Genomic DNA, 23917 nt, shown 5'->3' with positions numbered 1-23917 from the left:
TTTATTTATAAGCACTTTAAAATAACCAGCACAGGATCAAAGTGCTGTACAGTAAATCAGTTAAGAATAATAGAATAGAACAAAGAAGAAAAAACAAAACACATAATACATGAAATTTAAACAACCCTATTTTTAAAAGAAAACAACATAGAATCAACTAATAAAAATACATAAAAACTAAAAAACAGCATCTCACAAGGTGTCAGAGACCAGGGTGAAGAGACGAGTTTTCAGAAGTGATTTAAAAACAGGCAGAGGAGAGGCCTCCTGATCTCTAAAGGCAGATCGTGCCACAGTTTGGGAGCTGCTACAGCAAAAGCACGATCTCCTCTAAGTTTACGCTCAGGCCTGGGAATGACAATGACAGCAGGCTGAGCAAGTGAAGTGCTGCGAATACTTTCCACATGCACTGTAGCTGTGTTTGTCAGCATGAAGGATCGTTCTCTCCGTGCAAGCGCTGCAATAGGCGAATGTCCTGTCTCTTCCTCTATTCCTCCTGTCGCCTCACGACACCTTTAACCAGCTCAGTATGTCTATTGTGTATTATTGTAGGGTCTTTATCTTACAATACAAAACTGCCTTGGATGACTGTTGTGATTTGGTGCTATTTAAATAAAACTTAATTGAACTGAATGTGTCACGGTTTGCGGGGGCAAGCCGTGTGGAATATATATAGGACCAAAAGGCGGCAGCTCTGGTGCAGGTGAGTGTTTATTAACAACAAAAAATGCAAACAACAAAGGCGCTAGGAACATGAAACTGAAACCTAAACTGGGTAAACTAACACACAAACCAGGAATGGCGGTGCAGGGAGGTCCGGGGAAATACATGCAGGGAGACCGAGGGGAAACAACACAGACGAACCAGCAACGAGGACACGGTAACACACACTATAAATACACATGCCAGGAATCAGGGGATGGGAAACAGGAGGGGAACACACCTGGAATACATGATAACTGACAAGGCAGGGGAAACGTAAACAGAACACACTGACATAAGACAGAGCCCTTCAAAGTAAAACAGGAAACACATACACGTAATGACACAGACTCAGAGACGCGGACTAAACACAGAGACTTACTACACTAAGGAAATGCACAAGCAGGGAAGACATCAACCAGAGGGAACACCACTAAATGCTAGAAAATACAAAACTATCAAAAGTAAAAGTACATAACCAAAAACACTGGGTCACCGACCCAGGACCATGACAGTACCCCCCCCTCAAAGGCTGGCTCCAGACAGCCCAACAAGAAACAAAAACAGCCAGAAAAAACAGAAAACAACCCGACCAGGGCGGGCGGCGGGGGCCCAGGAAGGAGGGCCCGAAGCAAAACAAAACCGGAGCACCAGAAGGCCAAAAGACCAAAAACAAAAAACGAGCCCAAAACCAAAAGAAACGAAGCACACCAAAACACAGGAAAAGGAAAAAAAAAGAAAAAAAAAAACAGTCCAAAACAGAAGAGTCCAGGGGGCCGACAGCACAGGAGTCCAAAACAGTTCGGGGGGGCCGGCCAGGGGGCCGACAGCACAGGAGTCCAAAACGGTTCGGGGGGGCCGGCCAGGGGGCCGACAGCACAGGAGTCCAAAACAGTTCGGGGGGGCCGGCCAGGGGGCCGACAGCACTTATTATTATTATTATTATTATTATTATTATTAAATTCAGACACCCTGATACTCAAATTGAAAACAATAGACGCAGGATGGTCCATTTTTCTCAAATTTCTTTGCAGCAACTGAAAATGGTACCCAGTAGTTTGTATGGCGCTGTGTGCCATTGTTGTCTAACAACACTGAGACACGTTCCTATGAAGATAACAGATTGCCTTTAAAGAGAAAATAAAATTGAATTGGAATCAGACATACATACATGACATACATGACATACATGACACCGGTCAGTCAGAAGTGCCAGCTTGATGCCAGATCTGGGCCAGACCTGTTTTCTATGAGCCAGGGCCACATAAACCAAACCCCAATTAAGCCAGATTTGGCATGCCATCACATAGACAGTGCCATCTATGCCAGGCCTGGCCCATATCTGGATGACATACCACTTACAATGCTGGAAGTCAGCCAGCATTGCTGGCTTGACACCAGATCCGGGCCAGACCTGCTTGCTATGTGGGGAGCTGTGAACATGCCCTTGAATAGCTAGAATAGCTATCTCACAGTGCAGGACAAAGGGTCTGCACTTGACTGTCTTCCACCTGTAGTTTTAGCTCATCCATTTTGTTCACAAGAGACTTGTTTATTTTAGTAGGTGCTGGAGCCTGGAGGAGGCGGATTGGTCCAAGGCAGAGAAAGTGCTGGGTAGGCCAGAGCTGAGCAGAGTGGACAGCTCCAATTAAATGTACAGTCACAAAAGAAAAAGAAAAAGTACAAAAGAGAAAACACGTTCATCTGGTGTGTGTGCTGAGGTGATGTGGTAGAAAGGCTGGCCAAAGTACTACAGTGGACCAACCTGCAGACCCTCAGCCAGCGCAGGGGTTGGCTCAGATGATGGTCGACATGGTGACCATGCAGGAGCAGCAGGTGGTGCACTGCCTCTGCCTCGGCCCTCTGCTTCACTTCATCAGGCCATTTAAACGTGGTCGCTTTGTATTAGCTCTTGTTTATAAGATTGGGGAAACCTGCAGTCAGCTGAGACTGAAGAAGTCACTTGGATGAGTGACGAAATATTTCTCCCACAAAACGCTACGTCCAGATGAACAGAATCAACTTTTTGGAGATTTGCTTTCCTGGATGATTGAGCATCAAGACATTAGCTCTTGTGGATAATGCAACGTGATATCTGCGATAAAGCAGGCACTGTTTCGGGTCATCTCCTGAGTCAGCATCCGAAAATAGATACTGACTGACCAGGGCACATCATGTCTCGCACACTGAAAGAGCTGTATGAATTACTGGGTGGGAGGATAAACACAATTGGGATCGCGGGTTATACCCTCTGTTGTTTGAAGTGCAGAACGTGCACCAGGCCTCCACGGGGGGAAGGTCCCAGTCCGGTTAAAATAAAGATTCAGTACGTCCTGGACCTTAGAGCAAAGCTGCACATTTTGGGGAGGTTATTGCAAGAGAATTTGCTCGAGGCCCAATAACATCAACAGCACCTGTTCAGTAGAGGGGCTACACTCAGGCAATTTTCGTTGGGAGATAGAGTGCTTGTGTTTCTCCATTCTTCTAGTTCCAATTTACTCAACAAGTGGCAAGTGGGGGATATTGACTATGAAGTGATCAGGTCAGACAGGGTAGGAGTCGCACAAGTATATCATCTCAACCTCCTTAAAGCATGGAAAGAGGCTGAAACCACATTTCTGGTGAGCCTGATGAAGGAAATAGATGAGTGGGGGCTGGAGGTGTTAAATTCCACCATTCCTGCCTCCCTCCATTGTGTTGACCATGTCACACAGGTCCAGAGAGCGGATGTTGCCACGTTGTAACAGGATTTTGTTCAGACAAAATTGGCCAAAATGAGTTTAGAAGTATAATGAGAGACTGGCCTGGCTGAAGGGATCTCGGCACATAACAATGCTCGCAGAGACACCCGTCCACAGGACGAGCTCTCCAGGAGAAGCCAGCTTGGAACCACTAGATGATCAGTGTCATGCATCCAGTGGAGCAGCACCCTGATATTGGCTGACCAATAATAGAACAGAAGGTTAGGCAGAGCCAGTCCACCTTGTGGGCGTGGCCTTTGCAGGATGCGTGGGTTCTTCTTGTTCCAAATGAATGATGATATTAGCTTGTCTAGAGAGCTGAAGAAATGTTTGGTCAGATACTGTATATAGGGAGGTTTTGGAATAGATAAAGGAGCCTTGGCAGCAGGTTCATTTTAATATATTGATCCTCCCGCAGAGAGAGAGGGATAACAAGTTCCAGCAGTGGATGTCCCTTTTCAGACTCTCCAACATTGGCAGGTAGTTTACTTTATAAGATCTTTGTAACAGTCGGAGATCCAGATTCTGAGGCATTTAAACTTTTTATTGTTTATTTTGAATGGTATTAGATTAGATGGGATATTTTTTGCAGCTCCATTGATTGGGATGAATTCACTTTTCTGAGGATTTATTTTGTAGCCACATTGAACCAAATCTTTGCAGCGTGCTTAGTAGTTTTGAGGCGAGGGTGGGGTGAGTTATGAAAAGCAATAGATCGTCTGCGTAAAGTGAAACTTTGTATTCTTGGCCTCCTCTGATGACTCCTGTGATACTGGTATCTTGTCGTATGGCTGAGGCTAAGGGCTCTATAGCAATGACAAACAATAGTGGAGACAGGGGGCAGCCCTGCCTAGTGCCCCTATGGAGTTTAAAATAAGAAGAGATCGTATTATTAGTACGCACAGCTGCCACTGGTGCATTGTAGAGAGTTTTAACCCATGATATGGGTTAAAGCCAAAGCCAAATTTGCTCAAAGTATGAAAAAGGTAGTCCCACTCCACCCGGTCGAAGGCCTTCTCAGCATCAAGTGACAGTAGGGCTTCAGATGTATCAGTTGAAGGGGGGTCATGGATTATACTTAACACGCGTCTAATATTGAACAAAGAGTATCTGATCTTGATAAGCCAGTTTGGTCCGTGGAATTGATTGTTGGTAAAACGACCTTGGTAAAATGAGTTTTTTGTTTTTTTGTCACACCTTCTCTCTCTTGTTTGTTTGTTTGTTTGTTTGTTTGTTTGTTTGCTTGCTTGTTTGCTTGTTTGTTTGTTTTCTTCCCTGGCAAGTGGGAGGGTGGGGTTTCAGTTTATAAGAAGTATGCTCTACTGCTTGTATAATTTCTTAATAATTTCTTGTCTGTGATTGTACAAAAACTTCTTTCAATAAAAAGACTGATTAAAAAAGAAAATTGGCTGAAATGCGCGTAATAGAAGAGTCGCACAGCACGTGGTGTAGCCCCATAATTCTGGTGGTAAAGAGGGATGGGTCTATACGGTTCTGTGTCAACTACAGCAAGGTGAATGAGGTGTCACAGTTTGATGCTTAGCCCTTGCCTCAACACCGTTGGGCTCCTGGACAGGTTGGGCGCAGCTCACTTTTTCACATCTTCGATTTAACAAAGGGCTACTGGCAGATTTCCTTGGCTGGAGTCTAAGAAAAAAACGTCCTTCTCTAGTTCATATGGTTTGTACCGATTTGTCACACTTCCATTTGTCTTGTTCGGAGCCTCGGCCACTTTCCAGCACCTTACAAACCAGGTGCTGATGCTCCATAGGCCGGGGCACAGATGATTGTGGCAGATTTTCTCTCCTGCTAGCAAGGGTTAGGGGTAAGCTAGGCGGTAGGCTATGTCAGGTGATGGAGGCATATGGTGTCGTTCTACATATCCCATAATGGTAAGCATTTGTATAGCGCTTTTCTAGCCCATTGGACTCCAAAGCACTTTACACTACATTCAGTCATTCACCCATTCACACACTGGTGATGGCAGCTACATTGTAGCCACAGCTGCCCTGGGGCGCACTGACAGAGGCGAGGCTGCCGGACACTGGTGCCACCGGGCCCTCTGACCACCACCAGTAGGCAAACACGGGGTTAGTATCTTGCCCAAGGATATTTGGTATGCAGCCAGGAGGCAGCCTGGGATCGAACCACCGACCTTCTGATAAGTGGCTGACCTGCTCTGCCACCTGAGCTACAGCCACCCATAATGATGAAGTGAAAGATATTTATGTCAAATAATAATAAAAAACAAAACAAAACCATATTCATGCAACCCTTTCCGCTTGGGTTACTTGCATAGTAGCATTCCAAGTCAATGAGAGCTTGGGAGGTAAATGTGATTAACAGATGGGACAATTTAACTGAGCAGATCAGGTGGGGAGAAACATTTTAAGTTGCACCCATCAGAATCCCTAACGGTATTAATGGGCTACACCTTTTTCCCTGTGAGGGCCACGTGTCAACAAAATGACCTTTCTGGCCACAGGCAAAACTCTCACCAGCCCAACATCTTCTTCCCTGACCTGACGGGCTGAGACGGGCCCGTCCAGGCTGCACTGGCTCCTCCTCATTTGCCTGCGCGCTCTCATGCTTCTCCACTCCCAGAGAGGAGACTTTGCCCAAAAACACCCAGACTTTCCTGCATGTAGCCATCTAACCTGATGCACATATTCATTAATTCATCTAATGTTTTTGGTAAGTCCGTTATTGCCAACTTTAATTCATTTGTTTGGCTACTCTGCCACACACCTTGTTGGTGGAGTGCTACATGAATGGCTGTCATTCTGGAAGATTTTCCTCTTTCAACAGAAAAGTCACTGGGACTTTGTTAGAGTGACCATGGCGTTCTTGATCACCTCCCTGAATAAGGACGTTCTTACCCTGATCACTCAGGGTAAGAAGGTCCTTAACCCTCTAAGAAGAGTCCTGGTGGTTCCAACCTTCTTCCATTTACAGATGATGGAGGCCACTCATTAGGACTTTCAGTGATACCAAAATCATTCTTTACCCTTTCCCAGATCTGTGCCATGATCTAATCCCGCCTTATAGCTGTATTGTCAGCTATTAGAACTTATATAGACAAATGTGTGGCTTTCCAAAGCGTCCAATCCAATCCAACTTTATTTATAAGCACTTTAAAATAACCAGCACAGGATCAAAGTGCTGTACAGTAAATCAGTTAAGAATAATAGAATAGAACAAAGAAGAAAAAACAAAACACATAATACATGAAATTTAAACAACCCTATTTTTAAAAGAAAACATAGAATCAACTAATAAAAATACATAAAAACTAAAAAACAGCATCTCACAAGGTGTCAGAGACCAGGGTGAAGAGACGAGTTTTCAGAAGTGATTTAAAAACAGGCAGAGGAGAGGCCTCCTGATCTCTAAAGGCAGATCGTGCCACAGTTTGGGAGCTGCTACAGCAAAAGCACGATCTCCTCTAAGTTTACGCTCAGGCCTGGGAATGACAATGACAGCAGGCTGAGCAAGTGAAGTGCTGCGAATACTTTCCACATGCACTGTAGCTGTGTTTGTCAGCATGAAGGATCGTTCTCTCCGTGCAAGCGCTGCAATAGGCGAATGTCCTGTCTCTTCCTCTATTCCTCCTGTCGCCTCACGACACCTTTAACCAGCTCAGTATGTCTATTGTGTATTATTGTAGGGTCTTTATCTTACAATACAAAACTGCCTTGGATGACTGTTGTGATTTGGTGCTATTTAAATAAAACTTAATTGAACTGAATGTGTCACGGTTTGCGGGGGCAAGCCGTGTGGAATATATATAGGACCAAAAGGCGGCAGCTCTGGTGCAGGTGAGTGTTTATTAACAACAAAAAATGCAAACAACAAAGGCGCTAGGAACATGAAACTGAAACCTAAACTGGGTAAACTAACACACAAACCAGGAATGGCGGTGCAGGGAGGTCCGGGGAAATACATGCAGGGAGACCGAGGGGAAACAACACAGACGAACCAGCAACGAGGACACGGTAACACACACTATAAATACACATGCCAGGAATCAGGGGATGGGAAACAGGAGGGGAACACACCTGGAATACATGATAACTGACAAGGCAGGGGAAACGTAAACAGAACACACTGACATAAGACAGAGCCCTTCAAAGTAAAACAGGAAACACATACACGTAATGACACAGACTCAGAGACGCGGACTAAACACAGAGACTTACTACACTAAGGAAATGCACAAGCAGGGAAGACATCAACCAGAGGGAACACCACTAAATGCTAGAAAATACAAAACTATCAAAAGTAAAAGTACATAACCAAAAACACTGGGTCACCGACCCAGGACCATGACAGTACCCCCCCCTCAAAGGCTGGCTCCAGACAGCCCAACAAGAAACAAAAACAGCCAGAAAAAACAGAAAACAACCCGACCAGGGCGGGCGGCGGGGGCCCAGGAAGGAGGGCCCGAAGCAAAACAAAACCGGAGCACCAGAAGGCCAAAAGACCAAAAACAAAAAACGAGCCCAAAACCAAAAGAAACGAAGCACACCAAAACACAGGAAAAGGAAAAAAAAAGAAAAAAAAAAACAGTCCAAAACAGAAGAGTCCAGGGGGCCGACAGCACAGGAGTCCAAAACGGTTCGGGGGGGCCGGCCAGGGGGCCGACAGCACAGGAGTCCAAAACAGTTCGGGGGGGCCGGCCAGGGGGCCGACAGCACAGGAGTCCAAAACAGTTCGGGGGGCCGGCCGCGCGGACGGCAGCGGCGGCCACTCAGGCGATGGCGGTCCGGGGGCCGGCCGCGCGGAAGGCAGCGGCGGCCACTCAGGCGATGGCGGTCCGGGGGCCGGCCGCGCGGAAGGCAGCGGCGGCCACTCAGGCGATGGCGGTCCGGGGGCCGGCCACTCAGGCGATGGCGATCAGGGGGCCGGCCGCGCGGAAGACAGCGGCGGCGCCCAAGTGTCAGGCGCACCGGCCGAGGCTTGGAGGGCACAGGACCAGGCGACGCTGAAGCAGAGGCTGGACCAGGCGTAGCAGAAGCACAGGCAGAGGCAGGTGGGCCAGGCGTAGCAGAAGCACAGGCAGAGGCAGGTGGGCCAGGCGTGGACGAAGACTCTGATGAGGCCGGACCAGGCGTGGACGAAGACTCTGATGAGGCCGGACCAGGCGTGGACGAAGACTCTGATGAGGCCGGACCAGGCGTGGACGAAGACTCTGATGAGGCCGGACCAGGCGTGGACGAAGACTCTGATGAGGCCGGACCAGGCGTGGACGAAGACTCTGATGAGGCCGGACCAGGCGTGGACGAAGACTCTGATGAGGCCGGAGCTGACGAAGGCTCTGAGGCCGGAGCTGACGAAGGCTCTGAGGCCGGAGCTGACGAAGGCTCTGAGGCCGGAGCTGACGAAGGCTCTGAGGCCGGAGCTGACGAAGCACAGGCTGGAGCTGCAGCTGACGAAGCACAGGCTGGAGCTGGCGTAGCAGATGGTGGCTGGATGGGCTCCTCGGGCCCTCCAGCTGATGTAGCATGGTGCTGGTGCCCAGCTGACGAGGAAGGTTGCTGAACGGGCCCCTCGGACCCTCCAGCGGAGACAGGAGGCTGAACGGGCCCCTCGGACCCTCCAGCCGACGAGGAAGGCTGCTGGACGGGCTCCTCGGGCCCCCCAGCTGAAACAGGAGACAAAGGCCGGAGCGGTCCCTCGGACCCTCCAGCGGAAACAGGAAACAAAGGCCGGAGCGGTCCCTCGGGTGGCTGCTTAAACTCCAGGGGTCCAGAATCAGCTGAGGACTGGGACCTAGCCTCTGGGGAAGCCCTGGAGCGGCAAACAGTGCCAATGGCGGCTGAACCAGGAAAAGCACCTCGAGGTGAAATTAAACTTTCTCCCTGCACGGAGTGAATGAGTGAAGCCGATGATACTGGGGCCTGCGCTACAGGCGGCACTGGAGCTACTGGGGCCTGCGCTACAGGCGGCACTGGAGCTACTGGGGCCTGCGCTACAGGCGGCACTGGAGCTACTGGGGCCTGCGCTACAGGCGGCACTGGAGCTACTGGGGCCTGCGCTACAGGCGGCACTGGAGCTACTGGGGCCTGCGCTACAGGCGGCACTGGAGCTACTGGAGACTGAACTGAGGGCGGCACAGGAGACTGAACTGAGGGCGGCACAGGAGACTGAACTGAGGGCGGCACAGGAGACTGAACTGAGGGCGGCACAGGAGACTGAACTGAGGGCGGCACAGGAGACTGAACTGAGGGCGGCACAGGAGACTGAACTGAGGGCGGCACAGGAGACTGAACTGAGGGCGGCACAGGAGACTGAACTGAGGGCGGCACAGGAGACTGAACTGAGGGCGGCACAGGAGACTGAACTGAGGGCGGCACAGGAGACTGAACTGAGGGCGGCACAGGAGACTGAACTGAGGGCGGCACCGGAGACTGAACTGAGGGCGGCACCGGAGACTGAACTGAGGGCGGCACCGGAGACTGAACTGAGGGCGGCACCGGAGACTGAACTGAGGGCGGCACCGGAGACTGAACTGAGGGCGGCACCGGAGACTGAACTGAGGGCGGCACCGGAGACTGAACTGAGGGCGGCACCGGAGACTGCACTGAGGGCGGCACCGGAGACTGCACTGAGGGCGGCACCGGAGACTGCACTGAGGGCGGCACCGGAGACTGCACTGAGGGCGGCACCGGAGACTGCACTGAGGGCGGCACCGGAGACTGCACTGAGGGTGGCACCGGAGACTGCACTGAGGGTGGCACCGGAGACTGAACTGAAGGAAGCACAGGAAACTGAGCTGAGAGTGGCTGCGGGGGAGCTAACTTAGCTGCCGGTAGCTGCACAGGCAATAAGCAGCTCGCGTTGATATCCGCCACACAAAACGCAGCCCCTGAATGAACAGTCATGCAGTCCGAAAATGAAAAACAGTCCTCACTCACCACAGCCGGCGAATTAGAAGTCCGAACGTCCAGCTGTGGGGTGGCGCGCTTACGGCGCGATCGGCGTCTCCTCCCCGCAGACGGCTCCGACGGGCCGGGCAAGATCACATCCGGCGAGTCGGGCAGCGAGGCAGGAGTGGCCGAGAGAAGGTGCGGTGTGAGCCGGAGAAAAGCCTGCATAGTCGGAGGAAGCGAGTTCAATAGCCATGGCAGGCCGGAAAAGAGCCGTTGCAGCCGGTCTTCTGTTGCGCGGCGAAGCTCTTCCGGGGGATGTTCCAGCCATAGGCTGAGAAGGATCTCCACATTGTACGTGATGTCGTCCTGGAGCTCCTCGGACGGATTTACAGCCGCTGGGTCCATGGTGGCTGGTTCGTTCTGTCACGGTTTGCGGGGGCAAGCCGTGTGGAATATATATAGGACCAAAAGGCGGCAGCTCTGGTGCAGGTGAGTGTTTATTAACAACAAAAAATGCAAACAACAAAGGCGCTAGGAACATGAAACTGAAACCTAAACTGGGTAAACTAACACACAAACCAGGAATGGCGGTGCAGGGAGGTCCGGGGAAATACATGCAGGGAGACCGAGGGGAAACAACACAGACGAACCAGCAACGAGGACACGGTAACACACACTATAAATACACATGCCAGGAATCAGGGGATGGGAAACAGGAGGGGAACACACCTGGAATACATGATAACTGACAAGGCAGGGGAAACGTAAACAGAACACACTGACATAAGACAGAGCCCTTCAAAGTAAAACAGGAAACACATACACGTAATGACACAGACTCAGAGACGCGGACTAAACACAGAGACTTACTACACTAAGGAAATGCACAAGCAGGGAAGACATCAACCAGAGGGAACACCACTAAATGCTAGAAAATACAAAACTATCAAAAGTAAAAGTACATAACCAAAAACACTGGGTCACCGACCCAGGACCATGACAGAATGTCCCTGATGTAAATGATTTCAAATAGTGCCCACAAAATTGTGCAGGACAGAAAAAGCATTTTGAATAAAATCCAGAAACTCAAAAACTTTCAGTTAAGAGAACTCCTGAAAGAAGACGTTTAAACCTTACACAGCACTCGGACTCAGCAGACCATAAAATAGGAGTGAAATGATTCCTACTCTGTTCCCCACAACATGATTTACACACCCAGTCTCACGGAGGCATTGTGCTCCAGCATCCAAACATCTGGGACTTGTCAGAGCGCTCAGTACTAAACTAGGGGAGTTTCACATAAATATCTCCTCACGATGAACACAGAGCTGTGAGAATCCAGTACAACGGCAGATCATGGCAGGCCATAAACGTGGTGCTTTGTGCAGAAAACAGGAAGAGTTTCTGGAATCGGTTTAAATTAAAGGGAAGTTTAATGACCACTACAGTCGAGATTGTTCATTAATTGTAACTTTATGTTTGCTGGCATGGCTCTGTGTTCTCACTGCCTGTGTCCATACACCAAAAGCTGGAGAACAGCAGCACAATCCTGTGACAAAGAGGTGGTACTTAAGTCAAACGGACTGTTGGTGTTTTACAAATGCACAGGAACTAAAACAGCTTAAATGATCTGTTCTATATTAGACACCAAATAGATGCCTAGAAGGATATCAGCTGATACAATGTTGCCTGCTGGTGTGTTATAGTGCCCATACCCTGAGCTGGACTTCATAGCCTAGCTGAACAAGTCTTTTTGGCTTTTGGCTGTAGCTCAAGAGGTCTACTAGGAAGGTTGATGCTGCTCCTGTCTTGATCCTGAATATCCGTGTGGAAGATACTAACCCTGTGTTACTCTCTGATGCACCAATGGGTGTGATGAGATTAGCGAGATTATTTGTTCATTCGAGGCTCAATGTTGAAATCAGGGGGTTGTCTTCTTATGGGAGTGTTGGCAGTTGGATCTCTGACTGCACCTTGGGCAACAACTGAACCCAAAGAGGAGGAAATGTTTGGGAACATTTACATAGCAACACTTTACTGATTATTGTCTAACTTTAAATGTTATTGATAGTTGTAAATCATTTTCTCTGTGAAAACAAATACCAATAAATGCTCACAGTAGTGGTGGAAGGACCACTGCTTAAGATTCCTGTGAAATGCCAAAGGAGCCGTTATCTCCAACTCAGAGGATTTAAAAGAATTTTCTTCCTGCTCCTTCGAAGCAGGGAAACATTAGGACCAGGACTGAAACTTTGCTCGTGCTGAATACATAGACAATTTTAGAGAATATAGTTTGTTCTGGACCCCCTGAGGTTATTACTCCAGCATCAACACAGCCGACCCAGCCTCCTCCTGGAGCTCAGTTTCAGTGCAATATGTTGCAAAAGAGCCCATCAATAGGATGTTCCAACCGCCTCCTTTTGAACTTTAAACATGGTGTGGCATTCAAAGAGTTTAGTAGTCTCATCTGACCAGACTATACTCTCCCAGTATTTCACAGACTTGTCTAAAAATTGTTCAGCAAACTTTAAATGCGCTTGTGTGGTGAGCATGCATACAGGCCATGGCAGCTGATTGCATTACTTATTGTTTCCTTTCATTCTTAGTCTCTCTGTAGCTCTCCACAAGTGGTCCCTTGCTCTTGGACAGCTCTTATGATAAATCTTTTTTACTCCTCAGCTTGAAAACTTGGAGGGAGCTTCTTGATGTTCTTTTCACTTCTGTAATGTGGCTCCGTCGGTGCTCAGTGGAACCTTCAGTAGTTTAAAAATGCTTCTGTAACCAGTGCCGTCACAATGTTTGGTAAGAATAAGGTTGTGACAGTCTTGAGAGAGTTTTGTGACGGACGGGAGGTAAGTGACGGACGGAAGTGAGGTAAGTGACGGAAGTGATGTTGTAGGTGACGTCAGACGCCGGAGATTTTGGCGGAGAAAAAGCAAATGGTAGCATAGAGTTTAACAAAGGTTTTCCAAGCTTCAGTATTACCAAATAAACTAATCAATTGTCATATAACTAACAACATCTGTTTTATCATCTCTAACACCCTGGAGGACAACGGGGAGAGTTTAGACGCTCTCCAAGATTACATCGACCGCTGTTTTCAAGATTTAGTAATGCATAAGGCCCAGAGTGCATCTTCCCCGGCCAAAATCGAGACGCCGTCATCGAAGAGAAGTCGCCAGGCAGACTCCCCCGGTACAACATCGCCTGCCGGCAAAGACATCGCAGAAATCCTGGAGTCAATCGACAAGCGATTGTCCAGTTTCGATGCGAGGCTGTCCCTGGTGGAGATCTTACACCGGGAATTTAAATCTCTGAGAGAATCCCTGGAATTCAGCCAGCGGCAGGTGGAAACGCTTGCCGCTGAAAATGCCACGCTACGGGAGTCGGTTAAATCTCTCACCGATAACGTGACCCAGCTAAACATTGAAAATAAAAAAATAAAAGAGTCCGTTATCGATTTACAAGCCCGTAGCATGAGAGATAATCTTGTGTTTTCTGGTATTCCAGAAACTGCCGGAGAGGACGCAGAGGCAACGGTGAAAAGCTTCATTAAAATCCACCTGAAGCTGCCGGAGGACACCGTAAAGAACATCGACTTCGATAGAGGACATCGCTTGGGGGGCGCGCGGTCGCGGACCGGGAGACCACGGCCTATTGTGGCCAAATTCAGTCAATTCAAACAGAAGGAACAGGTGAAGAGTCGCGGCAGAGAGCTGAAAGGAACGGACTTCAGCGTGAACGACCAGTTCCCCAAAGAGATCCTGGAACGACGCAAGGTCCTGTTCCCAGTTCGACGTAGCTTTATCCAGAAAGGCTCCCGTGCTGTCATCGCTGTGGACCGGCTCTACGTGGACGGACAGCTGTACCGCGACCCCGGCACCACACCGTGGTTATATTAACTGCACTCCAGATAAGAACCCGCTACACTCTTTTCTTATTCATTCACACTTTCTCCTTTAAAATGTGTTTAACCTAGTAATATCAGTAGGATGTCATAGCAGATATAACACCGTCACCCTCCGTCATTGCTTTAATTGGAATGTTTCCGTTTCGTTTCTTTTTTTTTGTTGTTGCTCACAGTTCATGTGGTTTCTTTCTTTCTCTTGTCTTTCACTGCTGTGGTCACCTACTTCCCCACTCACCTACAAACAACACCCTCTATTTCTCCATATTTTCACAACACGATCACGCAAACACATCAGCTCAACGGCAGCACATTCACAACAGCCTCACAGCACGCACAGACTTGCAGGACACATAAGCAAGCCACGCTTGTTCATATTAGTGAATATTCACACACATAGTCAGACTTATGGAGTCTCTCACCACACTTCTTTTTCTCTTTCTATTTACAAACAAGGGATGTTTCCATATTCTCTCCACCTGTCTAAACGAAACACCCAGCATACATCATTAAACATACACGCACAATTAAGGGCATGCTGAGGTTTGTCACATGGAATGTAAATGGAGCTGGCACCAGAGGAAAGAGGTTAAAAATATTTAACCAGCTTAAAAAACTACAGGCAGATGTTGTTTTATTACAAGAAACTCACAAACCTGTCACAGGTTTAAATGAACTTAAAACACCTGAGTTTCCTAACGTGTTTGCAGCCGGTTATAATTCTAGACAACGGGGAGTAGCAATTTTAATACATAAAAATGTTAATTTTACAGTACTCGATACAGTTATAGATCCAGAGGGTAGATTTCTAATTATTAAACTATCAATATTGAACAAAAAACTATGTATTGTTAGTATATATGGTCCAAATGTTGATGAACCCTCATTCTTCCACGGTTTTTTTAGTGCACTCTCTGAACACCTTGATTGCACACTCATTCTTGGCGGTGACCTCAACCTTGGACTAAATGAAGAAATGGATAGGCTCAACACAACAGGAACTCAGCGTAATTGGCAGTCCACAAATATAATCAAACAGTATATGAACGACTTTGGTCTTTGCGATGCATGGCGCTCTCTTCACCCCACCAGTAAGGAATATACTTTTTTCTCGCATGTTCATCACTCTTACTCTCGTCTGGATTATTTTTTGGTCAGCAGCTCACTGCTGTGTGACATTTCAGACACTGAGATTCACCCTATAGCTGTCAGTGATCATGCTCCTGTATCTTTAACACTAATGCACAAGAATAATACTACGCCAAGTAAAAACTGGAGATTTAATATATCACTACTTAAAGATGAAGACTTTATTAAATACTTTAAAAAGGAATGGACTTCATATTTAGACTTTAATGACACTCCCGGAATATCTGCTTCTGTTCTATGGGAAGCAGGGAAAGCTGTGATGAGAGGTAAAATAATTTCTTTCTCATCACACAAAAAGAAAGAAGAAAACAAAAATATTCAGGAATTAGAAAAAAACATCAAATCACTAGAAGAAGCCTACGCGTGCGACCAAGATCAGGAAACATTGAACAAAATACGCAAAACAAAACTAGAATTAAATGAGATAATTGATAAAAAAACAAAATTCTTAGTACAAAGACTACGCCTACAAAATTATGAACATGGTAATAAATCCGGTCAATTTCTAGCTAACCAACTAAAAATAAATAAAGAAAAAACAACTATATGTGCTGCTAAAGATTTATCGGGGAACACAATATATGATCCTGGAAGAATAAACAACATTTTTAGGGATTTCTATGAAACTTTATACTCACCACAAATAAACCCATCTAAAAATGAAATTGATCTGTTTCTTGACAACGTAACTCTTCCAAAATTACTAGACAGTCAAGCAATGGAATTGGATTCGCCACTGACGCCAAGTGAACTCCAGGAAGCCCTGATAAGTATGCCCAATAATAAGGCTCCAGGTCCAGACGGCTTCCCTGCAGAATTCTACAAAGAATTCTGGACAATTTTGGCACCAGTTTTCCACAGCATGTTGCAGGAAATCGAGGAAAAGGGCAGACTACCACCAAATATGAATTCTGCCAACATTAGTGTCCTGCTAAAACCAGGCAAAGACCCTTTATTTCCCTCAAGCTATCGTCCAATTTCTCTTTTAAATGTAGACCTTAAAATAATCTGCAAAGCTCTCTCAAAGAGATTAGAGAAAATGACCCCCCTCTTAATTCATCCTGACCAAACTGGTTTCATAAAAGGTCGGCACTCCTCAACAAACACTCGTAGATTACTTAATTTAATAGACTACTCATACGATAAAAACATCGAAGCCATAATATTATCTCTAGATGCAGAAAAAGCATTTGACAGAGTTAATTGGAAATTTTTATTCGCAACTTTACACAAATTTGGTTTTGGAAACTCTTTCATAAACTGGATAAGAATATTATACAATTCCCCAACGGCTCGTATCAGAACAAATGACCAGACATCCTCCAGCTTCTGTCTCCTGAGGGGCACCAGACAGGGATGCCCACTCTCCCCCTCACTTTTTGCAATTTTTATCGAACCTCTAGCAGCAGCATTTAGACAGGCTACAACAATTAAGGGCATAAAATGTAAGAACATAGAACATAAAATCAGTCTCTATGCGGATGATGTGTTGCTTTTTCTGCAAAACACACAAACCAACCTCTCTGAGGTAATTACTTTAATAAACTGGTTTTCAAGAGTTTCAGATTATTCAATTAACTGGCCAAAATCTACAGTTCTCCCCATTAACTGCTCCTTCCATAATTCTTCCTCTGCCCCACTGCAATCTGGAAATATTAAATATTTAGGTATTAATATCTCTCCTAAGCTTTCAGACTTAACTAAACTAAACCACATCCCACTTCTAAAGAAAGTAGAAGGCGATCTGACTAGATGGAAATCTTTACCCATATCACTCATGGGAAGGGTCGCCACTATAAAAATGATGATCTTGCCAAAAATAAATTACTTATTTTTGATGATCCCTAACAAACCATCACAAGATTGGTTCAGATCTCTGGATTCATATATTTCCAAATTCCTTTGGAAAGATAAACCCCCGCGTATTAGCTTAAAAACGCTACAAAGAACCAAGGATAGAGGAGGATTAGATCTGCCTAATTTTCACCAATACTTCTTAGCCAACAGGCTTCAGTTCATCTCAGAATGGTTAAAACATACCTTCTTAGTTGAGCCCTGGCTAGATGTTGAACAGGCACTATGCAAGGATCTAGAGATTTCAGACCTACCATTTATTAGCTCAAACATCAAAAGACATGAATGCTTTAAAAGTATCAACATCAGCTTTTCTCTAACAGCATGGTGGGAGTTTCTAAAAATAACGGAGTCTTCATTAATCCCATGCAAACGTACACCTATCTGGAATAACCCTGACATATTACAAAACAATAATATGATTAATTTCCCAGAATGGAGTTGTAAAGGAATTAAATACTTAGAACATATATTAGAGGGAACAGAATTTATTCCATTTGACAGACTAGTTGAACAATATGGGATCAACAAGACAAGGTTTTTAGAATATCAACAAATTAAATCCATAGTAAAAAAGAAATTTAACCTCAGTCAAGTTGAATTACAAACACCACTAAGTGCGGCACATTTTCTTACTCTTAAATCCCCCAAATTATTATCTAAAATATACAGAACACTTTCTAAATTAGATGAATCAATATCCCTTCCTACTGCAAAGTGGGAAGCAGATTTATCAGTCAACCTAGACCAAAACTTCTGGTCTCAGATTTGCTTAAAAAATTTTAAATTAATTAAAAATCCCAGTCTGCAATTAATACAATACAAAATACTTCATAGAGTGCACTATACAGGTCATCGGATGTTCAAGATGGGCTTTACATCTTCCAACAACTGCTCACACTGTCAAGGCAATACACCAGACAATTACATCCACGCTCTTTGGTTCTGTCCACCAGTGCAAAAGTTTTGGCGCGAGATATGTGAAGACTTATCAAAATGTCTGAAATGTAACATTCCAACTTCCCCCTTAGTGTGTTTGTTGGGCAGCTTAGATAATGTCACTTCAGAAAAGAATATAGCCCATATGATCTTCACTGCCCTATGCATAGCCAAGAAAACAGTCCTCATGAACTGGAAAAATAAAAATAATCTTAATTCTAACCAATATAGAAATTATCTATTAGATTACATTAGTCTTGACACAGCCTCTGCCACCACATTAGATCAATTGCTCTGGGCCCCTTTTATCAGCTCCATCACCTAGTGGGGGTGGGGGGTCATAGTTTGGTCCCGCCTTCACTGTTGTGATTGGTGAGGGGGTAGGGACAGGCTTAGGGCGTCGGGGGGTTCCCCGGAGGCATCTTCCTTGGGGGGCTCAACCCGGGGTAGCGGTCACGTCCGGTTGAGGGCTCTGTTGGCTCTCAGGTGACTGTTTCCTCGCGGCTGCGTGCAGCGGGGCTAGGGGAGGGTCTGTGCTGACGGACGCGGGTTACTGACCTGGCAACCTGGCTGCCCCTGGGTGGGTCCGGGATGGGCGTGAGGTTCTGGGGGCGCTCCGTCTCTGGGCTGGGGCCCGGGCCGGGCCTCGGGGGCTCGGGTCCTGGTTGGTGTGTTGCCGGGGTTGTGGGCGGGTGGGTGCATGGGGGCCCGGCCCTGGAGCAGGGTGCCGCCGGTGCATCGAGCCGCCTGGGGGGCTCTTCAACTGGTGGGGGGGATGGTCACATCTTGCAGGAGCTTTCTTCTCTCAGGAACTCTCTGCAGGAGGGGGAGATACAGGAGAGGTGGAGGAAGATCTCAGCCTGGGCGTTTACAGTCTTATGTAGTCTGGAAGATGTGTGGTTGGTGGGGTGGGTGCAGTTTTCTCTGTGGTGGGGTTGGGTGGACTGTCCAGGGCTCTGTGGAGCCGGGGGGCGCTACTGCACTGGGCCCCGGTCTGATGGGCCTGGGCCCCCCTTCCCTGGCGGGTCGCGGAGGGTGGGAGTGCCTACTGGGGTCAGTGGGGGAGCTGGCCCCAGGGAGGGGTTACCTGCCCCTCCCTTCCTTCCCTCCCCATCTCCAGCTGCCTCCCTCTTCCCGCTCCTCCACAACCACCCACACATGCAGGGCCTTGGAGTGGGGGTATGTCACCAGGGTGCAGAGGAGGCTACCCCTCCCCCCCTGTCCCCTTCTGGCTGCCTCTGCCTCAATTTTATCCCACAACTTAGACATTCACATTATTCACACTCTCATTACACATACATATAGGATCTTGGGGGTGGGCACAATCACGGAGTCCAAATCACCATCAGGGTGTATACCTCACCCCTGACGTCGTTGCCCACCTCTCAATTTTAAATACACTTAGTCATTGAGGGTTAGCAGGAGGGACTATGCGCTTACCTGCTGCTCCTTGGCAGGTAGCTCCATGCCCTCCTGGGTTTTAATTGCACCTTAGAACACATATGCATCAACACTACAATGAGCGGGTGGAGGGAGGTTTGGAGTCTTCTCCCACCCCCATTCTCTGCGGCCTGCTGGAGCGGGAGGGCTAGTAGGAGGAGTTGGCCGTCCGACTGCGGTCTGGGGTGTGGGGCCTCCCTGCTGCTGCGGAGTCGGGGTGGTCTGCCTCTCCCCACCGCAGGGAAAAGGGTAACACCACCTGGGTCTGGGTGCAATTCCCCCCTCCAGGGGCAAGGGTACCTAGACCCGGTTTGTAGAGTACGCTTGGGGAGTGTGATCGTGTGTACAGCGTCTCTTTATGTCTGTCTCCACGTTGGTTGAGTGTGGAGTAAGTGCATATGAGAGCATGAGGGTGGGAATGGATGTTTGTGTCTGTGTGTGCCCGTATGTCTGTGTCTATATGTCAGGTTGGGTATCAGACGCCACCTCTCTGGGGACACCTCAGGCCCTCCAAGGTTTGGAGGCCTATCTCCACCCACCACCACTTCCCCTGCCGGTGGCGGACTCCCTCAGGTGTCGGTGTGTTGGTGGTTCTTTGTGTCTGGGGGTGGGCGTCCGGGTACACACCGGCTCACTCCTTGGCGGCCGCTTGTCGGGGCCTGGGGCCTGGGGCTCGCTCGGGCCCCTTTGGAGGTGGGGTGCCCCCGGCCTCTCGGCCTAGGGCTCGGTCACTCGGGCGCAGCTGGGGGCCGGCGGAGCTCACGGGCGCGTCACTGCAACTCCCCCTGGCTTCTGCTCCGCGGCTGCTGGGCGAGCCCTCATCTGGGACTCTCCTCAGCTCTTACTGGGACAGTGGCACGGCTGCCCCTCTGTTGGTCTTCCATGGTCTCTTGTGTTCTGGGGGCCTCTGGATGTCTGGAGTTTTGATCTCATCCATACCCGCTTCACACCCTGGAGGACGGGGCTGTGGCCCCCCCACACTCCCTAGCAGATCATTACATGGAGAAACCTTTGGAATGCAAGCATGCTGATCCACACAGGTATGCACACATGGGTATTCACAGACGCGGACTAAAGCTTTCTTGGCTGCTGCCTCAAAGCACACTGTGCGCTGTCTATCTTGCGTGCTGCACAATATCGTTTATTACTTAGTAAATACTGATATCTATGACTAGCTAGTTTATTGTGATGGTGCTTTGTTTTCTCTATTATTCTGTTGCTCTTTGTTGTTTGCTGTCTCCTCTGTTTGTTTTTGTTTGTTTGTTTTTTTTTTTCTCCATACAGGTGACCCAGGAGTTTTTTGTTTTTTTTTGTCTCTCTTCCCCCCCCTTCTCACCGTCTCTTCTCCCCTTTGGTTTTCTTTCTTTCTCTCCCCCTCTCTCTCTCATTCATTCCCCCTGTCCTATTTATTAAAAAAAAAAAAAAAAAAAAAAAAAAAAAAAATGACAAAGGATGAACTGAAGCTCTGCCATCACGTAATGTCGCATACTGCTGTTTCTGATGTCATTTAGAAAGTAAAAAAAAAAAAAAAGAGAGAGTTTTTTTATGGGATGTTTTATGGGTTCTGCGACTCCTTGGTAATAAGACACCTCTTATGTCTATATATAGATATTTCTATATATAGACCTGTATTTGCTCCTTTGTGTAAGGAGGAGCAGGATGAGTTTGTCCAGATCCACACAGCATGAATGTCTCTGACCAAACAACCAGAAACAGACTTCATCAGGGTGGTCTCAGGGCCTCACGTCCTCCACAGTGGACCCGGTGCTCACTGTCCAGCACCACTGAGCCCAACTGTGCTTTTCACATGAGCACATGTGGCAGACATGAAAGGGTTTGGAGAAGCTATGCATAGTGTTATGATAGCTTGCAAAGTTTTTTTAAACACCTGTAACTACCATAACCATTTGTTCAGCTGAAAGAATTTCAACACTTCCAAGAGACTCATCATAACTCTTGAAACACAAAATATTTGAGCTTTCAGGAATAGTTCAAATATTTTGTGTTTCAAGAGTTATGATGAGTTAATGCTTTAGAGCCTGAATCGTGGAGTGTTTATTGAATTGCTTTGACAAAATGTTTTTCAAAATTAATTAAATATAAATTTTCAGATATGGGTTTAAGTATGATCATATTTTACATAATATTTTGCTGTACCATTTTTGTTTATTTATTTTAGATGTTATTCCTTAAAAATCCATCCATCCATTCGCTTCTGCTTATCCTGGCTGGAGCCTATCACAGTTGTCACAGGGCAAGAGGCAGAGTACACCCTGTCGCAGGGCCAACACACAGAGACAGGCTGTTTCCTGATTCAGGGTCTGCAGCCTTAAAGGCCGCATTTTAAGGCCGATTACGTCACAGCGACGCGACGAAGGCTGTCCCAATTCAAAGGCTGCTCGAAATGCGGCCCTCAAATGCGTCCTTCATTTCCCTGAATTTTAAGGATGGGTCGGTGTAGACTTCGTGGCCCAACATATCCCAGACTTCATAGCACGGCAGTGGGTGTGGGCTGAAGCGGAGCGGCCGAAGAGCAAACCTTTAAAAAGTAAGTACTGAATATGACGTCACTTATTTATGTGCGAATGTTTAATAATGAAGAACATTAAAACATGACTGTTGGCCACATGTCGGCAGAGTTATGTGACATTAGTGACGTTTGTACTAACTTGGTTTTAAAGCCTTTACTTTCAAATATACGGCGTTCAATAGTCGACCTTAATCTGACAGAGATGTGATGATTTTGTGGATAATTAAAGTCAGTCATGTATCCACAAACACAACAAGCTGAAAGTCAGTGATGCTGCTCGGTTTGCAGTCCTGAACGTCACGGCACAAGCAGGATCCACTGCACTGTTAATGTTAGCTGTGTTGGTAGCCACACTAGTCTTCGTCTTTGTGGTACCAGCTATTTTAGCTAACTTGTTACATAGTTGAAAATAAAACCTCTTCTAGTTGAAATTCTGGTGTTACTCTCCATATTTATGTTGCAGCTTTTGAGCCGTTTCGCACGTCACTTAGGTGTGGAGGTAAGTGACGGAAGTGACGGGAAAAGGTAAGCGACCCATGTTGTAGGTGACGTCAGACGCCGGAGATTTGGCGGAAAAAAAGCGGATGGTAGCGTAAAATTTAATAAAGTTTCTTTAAGCTTCAGTATTACCAAATAAACTAACCAATTGTCATATAACTAACAACATCTGTGCTATCATCTCTAACACCCTGGAGGACAACGAGGAGAGTTTAGATGCTCTCCAAGATTACATCGACCGGTGCTTCCAAGATTTAGTAATGAAGAAGGCCCAGAGCGCATCCTCCCCAGCCAAAGCTGAGACGCCATCATCTAAAAGATATCGCCCGGCAGACTCCCCCAGCACAACATCGCCTGCAGGCAAAGATATCGTCGACATCCTGGAGTCAATCGATAAGTGATTGTCCAGTTTTGATGCGAGGCTGTCCCTGGTGGAGATCCTACACCGGGAATTTAAATCTCTGAGAGAATCCCTGGAGTTCAGCCAGCGGCAGGTGGAAACACTTGCTGCGGAAAATGCCACGCTACGGGACTCGGTCAAATCTCTAACCGAAAATTTGACCCAATTAAACATAGAAAATAAAATAATAAAAGAGATCGTTATAGATTTACAAGCCCGTAGCATGAGAGATAATCTGGTGTTTTCTGGTATTCCAGAGTCTGCCGGAGAGGACCCGGAAACGACCGTGAGAAGCTTCATTAAAATCCAACTGAAGCTGCCGGAGGACACGGTGAAAAACATAGGGTTCGAAAGAGTGCATCGCATCGGGGATCCGAAGACAGGAAGCGGGAGACCACGTCCTATTGTAGCCAAATTCGGCCACTTCAAGCAGAAGGAGCAGGTGAAGAGTCGTGGCAGAGAGCTGAAAGGAAGGGATTTTAGCGTGAACGACCAGTTCCCCAGAGAGATCCTGGAACGACGCAGGGTCCTCTTCCCAGTCCGACGTAGTTTTATCCAGAAAGGCTCCCGGGCTGTCATCGCCGTGGACCGGCTCTACGTGGATGGACAGCTCTACCGTGACCCTGGCATCACTCCATGGCTGTATTGTCCGCACACCAGATAAGAATCCGCTACACTATTCTCTTCACTCACACTCTCTTGTTTTAACTTTTGCTTAACTATGTAATATCAGTTTGCTAATTTAGTATAACGTCACTGTCACTCTCCGCCAACGCTTTAATTGGAATGTTTCCGTTTTTATTTCTTTTTCCCGTCTCTCTCGTGTCGTGCACCTTGCTCTTTGGTTTATTTGCTTCTCTTTTCTATCACTGCGTCGATCACCTG

At 47.2% G+C, this 23917-nt stretch overlaps 2 protein-coding genes across 4 annotated transcripts in view; one reads left to right on the top strand and one right to left on the bottom strand.

Moving 5' to 3' along the window:
* Window positions 1-23917, bottom strand: part of LOC146670758 (NACHT, LRR and PYD domains-containing protein 12-like) — a 266232-nt gene that overhangs the window by 58675 nt on the left and 183640 nt on the right. The gene's annotated exons all lie outside the window — the stretch shown is intronic.
* LOC146670760 (uncharacterized) lies at window positions 13231-15347 on the top strand. Its single transcript, XM_085402830.1, has 2 exons — window positions 13231-13510; window positions 13826-15347. Exons 1-2 carry the CDS (start codon window positions 13429-13431, stop codon window positions 14215-14217), a joined length of 474 nt encoding a protein of 157 aa, XP_085258956.1. The 5' UTR covers window positions 13231-13428; the 3' UTR covers window positions 14218-15347.

The sequence above is a fragment of the Rhamphochromis longiceps genome, linkage group LG4, assembly GCF_057381845.1.
Source record: "Rhamphochromis longiceps isolate RC_006_pf linkage group LG4, R_longiceps_female_GT1.1, whole genome shotgun sequence".
NCBI classification, from domain to species: Eukaryota; Metazoa; Chordata; class Actinopteri; order Cichliformes; family Cichlidae; genus Rhamphochromis; species Rhamphochromis longiceps.
This window is presented reverse-complemented; position numbering and strand designations above follow the sequence as displayed.